General features: G+C 43.1%; 1 protein-coding gene across 7 annotated transcripts in view; it reads left to right on the top strand.

Moving 5' to 3' along the window:
- Window positions 1-9,053, top strand: part of GRAMD1B (GRAM domain containing 1B) — a 195,063-nt gene that overhangs the window by 63,430 nt on the left and 122,580 nt on the right. For all 7 annotated transcript variants that reach the window (XR_005217603.1, XM_037841782.1, XM_037841786.1 and 4 more), the window contains exon 2: window positions 2,709-2,795. Coding sequence is in view for 5 of the 7 variants with exons in the window: in XM_037841786.1 (XP_037697714.1) it covers window positions 2,709-2,795 (87 nt within the window). In the remaining 2 variants the exon portion in view is untranslated. The remainder of the gene's footprint in view (window positions 1-2,708; window positions 2,796-9,053) is intronic.

Here is a 9,053-nt window from a genome sequence, read left to right on the forward strand (position 1 = left end):
AAAAAAATAGTAGTTGTGTTTAGAATCAGTGGACAACTCTGGAGAGAAAAAATTGTCTCTCTGCTAAAAAATAAAAAAAAGCAATATGGGGGAAATGGGAGCTTTTCCTGTGACACTTAATATGTACTTCTTAGAGTTATCATTTTTTACTTTTAAATGTAGTTTGTTTATATTGAATCTTACTATCCAGATTTAAATACCTTGAGAGCAGAGTCCTTGTCTGATTCATGCCTTTATTTTTCATAACTCCCCCAACAATGCCTTGTGTATAATATTGATAGCTATCATTATGCAGCATTTGATATGTGCCAGGCACTGTTCTCCAAACTTCACCTATGTTAGTTCTTTAACCCTTACAACAGCCTAACCAGGTAAGAACTGTAATTAAGGGAATAACTATCATTTTTTAGGTAAGGAAAGTGATGTTAGGCTTTCAAACCCAGGGAGCATGTTGCAGCATCTAGGCTCTTAACCCCTGCCTCGATGCTGCCTCTTGTTGGTACACATGCACACAGTGGCATTATAAAAATATTCGGGGAATGTACTCAGGTTGATATTTCTTCATTACGTAAAACAAGTAAACAGTTTGAAGGTGATCCATTGTGGCATTCAACTCCATCTGAACTGTTTTCTAAGCGGTGGGAAAGCCAGAAGGGGAAGCAAGAAGGTTGGTCCTCAATCTGGTTTCTGCAGCTCTGGGTTGGTTTGCCTGGTTACGTGTGGTTCTGGTTTGGAAGCCCACAGTGCCATCTAGTGGGATAACTTACTAATATCAGCTCGAATCATTTTTCAGAAACCTTGGTAGATTGTTGTTTGGTTCTGGGAGCACTGCTTATCAACTCAGGTTTAAGGTTTTAATTGCTGAAGGGAGGGTAAGATAGTAGGAAGGACCAGCCCATCCTGACTCCAATGGAGTCAAATTTGACCTCTCGATTGGAGAAGAGACTCTAACGCTGACCATGGTCATTGGGTTGGTTGAGCCCCATTAGCTGTAGATGGTGTAAAACACGGGGATCCCAGATACCCTCCTCCTTCTTCACTCTCCATGTGCTGCCAGTGGTATAGACTGGCTTTCCTCTCTCAGTGCTTGCCTCTGGAGCTGGGTCTGCATTTGAGTTCCAATATTCCGTGGATTGCCTACTGTGATATATTTATCCCAGGCTGTGTATCTAAGAGGTTTGCTTGATATGTGGAACAGTTCAGTCCTATTGTAAGAAATCCCATAAGTCAGCAAAATCATAGAGAAATTTTGTTATAAGGAGCTTTAACTTGGCAAATCTCTTAGAACCAGCCAAGTAAAAGTGACAGGCATTACTCCATAACAAACAAGAAGCAAAGACGTGTTTTGTGGGTTGCACATCTCTTAAAGGAACGAGGAAGAGATAGTGTATAAGTTCTGCGAAGCAACTGGAGGCTTTGTGTATGGAGCTGCTCTGATGTCTGGTGTGTGTGTTGGAAATGTTGATATATATTGATTCTAAGATCATTTACTTCTTGTTGAAGGACATAAAAGCATGTTTATGAGCATGACCACAAAAAATCATGAGCGTTTTTGGTTGAGAGCATACAGGCACTGGAAGGCACTTACCCTAGAAGATTGTTCAAAGAGTTTGCAGTCTACTGGGGATCTAATCTAAGGAATATACTCAATAGAGATCAATACAACTTATTGTGGTGGACAATTTACCAAGAGGAGGAAACAATTTTGGTTACACTTGAGCCTTGATTATACAGACATTTATTATTAATAGAATCTATAAAGCAGAGGTCAGCAGAATTTGAATGCCATATCATTTTCATGTGTCACAAAATATTTTTCTTTTAAAATATTTTTCAGCCATTTAGAAATGTTAAAATCATTCTTAGCTCAAGGGGCTGTACATAGGTGGCTCCAGATCTGATCCTTGGGTTGTAGTTTACTGACTCCTGATTGAAACTATCAGATGCATGGAGTAGTTAATAATTAGCAACTAATGAAAGTATTTGTTCATTAGCCATATGATCAGTTAGTGTAATGAGGTATCCAAACAGCTTTTACTTCTCTCTAGGGAGCCTAGAGTGAAGATGGAAGACAGTTAAATTCCACATTACCAAAATGTAAGGCAGATTGAAGAACTTGTGGTTGTGAACCTATGCTCCATGATCATCTTCCTAAAGGACTTTAAGGAGTAGAGGGGTTCTACCCTCTGCTCCCTTTAACCTGTCACCCTCCTCAGCCTTCTATGGAGGCAGAGAAACAGACCAGTCAACCCCACCCCAGCAAGTTTTTTGCCTTACTGGGATTTCCTTCCCTGCCGCTGAATCTGCATCCTGTGCATGAGTCACTGGGCATAATGGGTGAGTTTGAGGAAGAACGGGATTGCTCTCCTGTCGTGGATTAAGAGGCCCAGGGACACAGAAGGCAGGAGACATTCTCATTGAGGTGTGGCCAGGGAAGAACACGCTAATAGGTCAGGATCTAACTCTTCTGTCTGGCTAACAACAGACGGTAGTTAGAGGATGAGTGGGATCTTCACCAGATTTGTGTCATCTCCCATGTCTGCTGTCTGTCAGTACACTCTATATGCTAAATTTACTTGGGGGAACATGTATCTCTAAAATGTTGTAACCGTATTTCTTTGTCTAGTTGAAGTCTAAATGACACCCCCCCGCCCAGGGTTGAGAAAGAAGCTGAACGTTAACGGTTCATATCCTGTGTCTTTCCTCAGCAGCCAGCAGAGCAGCCAGCAGAGCCAGCAGAGCAGCCATGACGATGATTCCAGCCGGTTCCTGAGCCCTCGAGTGCGGGAAGAAAGGTAGAGTCAAATGAGGAGGGAGAGCATGGAAGCAAAGATGACAGGGACTGGGTTGAAATGTGGGATTAGGACAACACTCCTATCAGGTGCCTGATCTGTGGGCAACTGGAGAGAAATAGGAAAGCGTCAGACCTCTGGGCTGGCAGCCTGGTTGGCAAGACATGATGTCCACCCAGGAAAGAGAGGAAGCAACACAGAGGGTCCAGTTCTAAAGGTTTTGGGAGTTCAGCAAGGGAAGAAGTCGGTATGTGGGAAACCAGATGTGTTGGGAAGATTTCATAGTGGGCTTAGGACATAAGGGTCGGTGTGGTCTGGGTCAGGCGGGAAAAGGGTGTTTTATGCCTGAAGAAAGGTGTGTGGCCTGGGATGGCAAATGAAGCATTGGATGGCACCAGAACACCAGCCTGACTGGATGGGAGTGGACTGTATGTGTTAGAGACGAAAGGAGAATGAGGTTGGGGGTGTAGAGTGCAAGGAGAATATGGAGGCTACTGAATGCTAGCTTGAGGAGCTGAAGCACTGAGGATACCAGGGCAGCCAGCGCCTGCTTCCTGGAGTGCCTGTGAGATGCCAGGAAGTGTTAGAGAGCGGTAGAGAGAGGTAAATCTGTTGTAGCAAGTTCAGCTCTGTACCCAAAGAAGGTTGACTATTCTGACATTATGTGACTAAAAGGAAGTCTCAATGGGTATACCACAGAGATCAGCGTTTTGGTCTAGCCCTGTTTACCATTTTCATCAGCAAATTGGATGAAAAAGTGAAAGGGACTTTTACCACATTTATTGTATTTATGGTGGACACCCAGTTGAGAGGGAGGAGAGAAGACCTTGAATGACAGAATCAAGATTTTATATCATTTCAAATAGAACAATGGGTACAAACCAACAAGGAGATATTCTTTTAAAACTGAAATGTGATTACTAAATATTTATAGTAGAAAGGATTCATTTCTCAAGTGTAGGATTGTCAAGGGGAGCCTAATCTGACAGGATTTCATGTGAAAAAGAACTTGTGGGTATTATTCATCAGCCAATTATAAGCCAGTAATATGACACAGGTCCCCAACACTCTATGAAAGTGTTGAGTTAATTACTGGGGGTGTGGTGTGTGGGTTAAAAAAAAAAACAAGCAGATTTCATTCTAGTCTCTAATAGTGTGATCATACCTGGTGGATTATATCCAGTTCTTTGGAAATGGATATTGATAGAGTCCAGAAAAGAGTGATTAAGATGACTATATCATTAAAAAGATTGGTCAAAGGAAAGGGGTTTAGCATGGAAAGAGAAGATAAGGCTGACTATAACAGCACTCTTTAAATATCTGAAAGGCTAAGAGATAGAATTAGAGGGATAGAAGTCATAGTGAAAAGGATTTTCAGCTCAAGATAAGGAAGACGTTTTCTGGGATTAGAGCCATACTGCAAAGTCCTTGCAAAGTCACCTACAATCCCCTCCATACAAGTGTTTGAGCAAAAGCCAGATGGTGTGTCATAAAAGCAAGTCTTCCCTTAGATGAGAGAGTGGGACCTTTCTACCTTTATCTCTTTAGATTATAAAGTTTGGTGACTTCCTCCATACTTCTCATTTTGTGCCCATCGTTAACCAAAATTAACAGGTCAACTCATCAATTCAGAGAGAGACATAGAGCTCCCAAGGGGCAGAGAGTAGTCATTCTTATGGAGATGCTTAGTGGATTATCATCTGATCAACAGCAGCTCCCTTAGTCCCTAGAGTGGACCACACTCTCTTGAAATGCTTTCTGGATTTCAGCAACCATACTCTTAATGTAGAAGGGCCACAGAGTTCCCTCAGTACAGCTCTCTTCCCAGATCTTCCCTGCCAGACATCTCCAGTAAGTGTTCCAGCCATTTCTGATCACGATGCCTTTGGTTGCTCCTCTTCTATCAGCCCGATGATTTCCAGCCTCTCCACTCATTCTGTATTATCTCAGCTTCTTGGGACATTCTTGGGCAAGAGGAACAAGTGCTCAATTGCACATACCCTAATCTGTATTTCCCAATGCAACTTCAGCTATTACTCTAGGATTTGGCTGCTTGCTAACTGGAAAGAGCCCGCCTTTTGTTTGCTATTTGGGATTGTCCATTCTTATAACTTATACGCTAGCCCCTTCTCTGCTGACTCACTCAACTAAATGAAATGTTACGAAGGATCCTCCATCCAAACCTTTGTCCAGAGAAACTGTCTCGATTCCTTGCTGGGTCCTTTCTTCTCGTCCTGGCTCCCTTCACAGTCCCTAATCTCTCCATGGTAGACGTAGATGTTGATTTGCATCGGCTCGCTTTGGGCAGTGTGGGGAGCAGAGAGGGGCCCTCCTCCCAGGAACTTGGGATTGCTGTGTGTTCACCATGGCCTTTCTGAATGAAGTCTTTCTTCCTTTCTCAGCCAGTGGGTTCCTTCTCCTGGAGAGAACAAGATGTCCCCAGAGCGCTAATTAATCACCCAGGCTCTGCTCAGAACAAACCCTTACACTCTGCACCTAATCCTTCCTCTAATATGTTTCCACCCAATTAAGTGTCTCTCTGGGGCGTTTCAGATGTTGGTCTGTGATGTCCCAGCCTGGGGCAAGTGGTGAGACGTGAACCCTGGGGAGATGGTGGTGATCAGCCTCCGGCTTCCCAATCTGGGACCAAATTTAGCAGGCAAGGCACCTGGACAGTAAGGCGGCATTTCCTGCCCTGGCGAGGCCTCCGTGCAGTCATCTCATTTACCCTTAGCTGCTTGCTCAGAGGCTAGTAGAACAGGTATTTGGTTGTTATGGACAGAAAATGGTCATGTCTCAGTGGGTAACGTGGGCCCTTTTCTGTGGCTGCTCGTAATTCTCAAACCACACGGTCAGTTTATATGATGGAAGGTAGTCGTATAGAGCAGGCCAAAACGCAACATGGATTTCTTCTTTTTTAAAAAATCAAAATGATACTCCTTCAGCATAAAATGCACTGTCAGCTGGTTGACTATAAAACATTGATTTTTCTTTTTCTTGTCCCTGCACAAGGTTCAGAATTGATATAATATTTAGAGACAAAATAGCTTCCTTATGCTAGCCTGAAAAATGTCCACATTACAGCAGTGGGTGAAGTGGCCCAATACGGTGTCTGAACCTAAGGCTTTCTAAAAAATAAATGTGTTTTTTTCTTTCGTCAATGTTCTGTCCTGAAGGAAAGCCTTTGGTACCCTGGCAGGGGCCGAGGGTAGGTGGGTACAGAGGTGATTGTTTCCTGAGCAGGCGTGGCATCAGGGAGAAGTGTTGATTTTACATGAAGAATCAGTTTACTGGAAAATGCCAATTTTCTCAGACAAAGGAGTAATCTCCGCCAGGTTACCAGTAGGAAGGTAAAATAGGTAACTTGCCCATAGTGTGTTGTGTGTGTGTGTGTGTGTGTGTGTGTGTATTGAAACAGGGGACATTAATCCATTTCCATGCTGTAGATGGAGCCAGAGGGATACTTACAAAACACGAGCTCCCAGGTTCAGCCTGAACTGGACCAATTGTTAGGGTCTTTCAAAGCCCCCCAAATCTTTATTTAGTGTATTCACCTGATGGCAGGAGTTTTCAAAGTCAGAGCTATAGAAAAAGGAGCTGTTTGGCCAAGGGCCTTTGATGCATGCGGTGTGAGTTTCCACGGAAGTGTGGTCTAAGTTGACCAGGACGCCTTTTAGTGGCAGGAACATTGAGTCCCAGAAGCTTGGCAGGCAGGGGCACCGTGGTTCTTGGACCAGAGCCTGCATTCACAAGTCCATTCCTGCAGGCAGATGTGTCGGCCACAGCTATTCGTTAAAATGTCTGCACGGTACTGGGGAGCCTGCTAGAGTCCAGACTACAAAGATGAATAGGAGTTCACTGTCTGCTGGTGAGCACTGTGGTATATTGGACGGAGCAAAAAGCTCTTGAGGTGGACAACCTTGGTTTTGAATACCTTTGTTGTTCCTTTTTTTTTTTAAATGCAATTTTATTGAGATATATTCACATACCATACAGTCATTCAAAGTGTACAACAGTTGTTTACAGTATCATCATATAGCTGTGCATTTATCACCACAATAAATTTTTGAATATTTTCATTACTTCAAAAAATAAAAATAAAAGTGAGAATAAAAATAAAAGTAAAAAAGGACACCCAAAACATCCCATACCCCTTGTTTCTGGTTTGCTAGAACTGCCGTTACACAAAATACCAGAAATGGATTGATTTTTATAATAGGGGTTGGTTAGGTTACAAATTTACAGTTCTGAGGTCATAAAAACGTCCAAACTAAGGCGTCAATAAGAGGATAGCTTCACTGAAGAATGGCCGATGGCGTCCGCAACACCTCTGTCAGCTGGGAAGATACAGAGCCAGCGTCTGCTTGTTCTTTGCTCCCTAGTTGTGTTTCAAAATGGCTTTCACCAAAATGTCTCTGAGTATCTCTCTTAGCTCCTCTCTCTTAGCTTCTGTGCATCCTTGCTTCTTTCTCCCAGGACATTTCTCTGTAAGCATCTGGGGGTCTTCTCTTAGCTTCTCGGGGGTGCTGTTCCTCATTAACGTATTTTAAAAAGCAATTTCCTCAACTTCCCTCGACCTTGGTCGCCTCATTTGTAAAATGCCAAGGTCTGTCATATTCTTGTAAGGAATAAAGGAGATAACGTATGCAAAGTACCTGGTACATAATAGGTGCCTAATACATGGTAGCTGCTGGTAGTCTGATGGTCATAGCTATCGTGAGATTTTGCTCTCAATTTCTCAGCAGATCTGCACGATTCTGTCCTGAAGAAGCATAGACAGTAAGAATGTGCAGACTATTGCACACCTTCAAAATGTCAAGTATAGACTCTAAGGATGAATAGATCAAGATGTGGTGTTCTCCCTCAAGAGCCTGTTGTCTTATGGTGAGGCATACCTGCACTGCTCACAAAGTAAAAATGTTGTTTACTAAGTGCTTACTGTGTACCCCAAACCCTGTGCAATGGATCTTTTTTTTTTAATTAGAGAAGTTATAGGCTTACAGAAAAATCATGCAGATAATATGGAGTTCCCATATACCACACCCCCCCCATTATTAACACCTTGCATTATTATGGTGCACTGCGCAATGCATCTTGCATACACTTTTAAATCTAATCCTCTCAAAAACCTCATCAAGTAGAAAAATGGGGGAAGGAAAACAAACAAACAAACAAAGGCACCCAGTGTTCTTTTTTACTTTAATTGCCCTTTTTCACTTTAATTATTATTCTTGTTAATTTTGTGTGTGTGGTAATGAAGGTGTCAGGGATTGATTTTGGTGATGAATGCACAACTGTGTAATGGTACTGTCAACAATTGAATGTACGCTTTGTTTTGTATGACTGCATGGTATGTGAATATATCTCAATAAAATGAATTTAAAAAAAAAAACACACCTCATCAAGTAGATGCTATTGTTATCCCCAGGTTAGAGTTTAGGGAACTGAGGCTTAGTGGTGTTCATAAACTTGCCCAGGGAAAACATACCAACTCTGCTTGGGGCTGGGGTGGGGGTGGGGGTGTGTTTCAGCTGGGAGCTGCAAGATGAGTAGGAGTCTGTCACACGGACAGGCGAGGGAGCAAGATGTACGTAAGCGTGGAGGCATGCGAAAGCAAGGCATGCTCAGGAACCACAGCTACTTCAGTGTTGCTGGAGCAGAATGTCCCAGGAGGGGGCGGAGGTTGGCAAGTGACCGGAAGTCATATTTGGACAGGTGGGTAGGAGCCTGTCCATGGTAAGGAGTGGGTTTTATTCAGAAACAGTGGGGAATCGCTAAAGGAGTTGGAGAACATGGGTACCCAGGTCACACCCGGATTTTCTCATGGGCAAAATCACCTTGGTCTCAGTGGGGGTGATGGATTTAAGGGATAAAGACTGGAAGCAGGTAGACAATGGGCTAACACTTTGCCCATTCATTTCCTCATTGAACAGGTATTTGTTGGGCACATATGGTATGTTAGGCACTCTGCAGGTGCAGCTGTGAACAAGAACAAGCTAATCACTATGCCTCCTCTCGTGCTTACTTTCTAGTGAGCGGAGATGGACAATAAACAAACAAATAAGAAACGTCAAGTTGTAGTATGTGCTAATGAGAAAACTTAGGGGGATGTGGTGGCCCATAGCTTGGGGGTACTCTAGATTGGGCTTCCTGATGCGGTGACTTTAAGCTGAGACCAGAACAATGAATCTCTGAATTATGGTGGTAGCAGAGAAGACAGAAAATAAGGAACCAGTCAAAGATACTTGGGAAGTTGATTTG

The sequence above is a fragment of the Choloepus didactylus genome, chromosome 6, assembly GCF_015220235.1.
Source record: "Choloepus didactylus isolate mChoDid1 chromosome 6, mChoDid1.pri, whole genome shotgun sequence".
Taxonomy (NCBI): domain Eukaryota; kingdom Metazoa; phylum Chordata; class Mammalia; order Pilosa; family Megalonychidae; genus Choloepus; species Choloepus didactylus.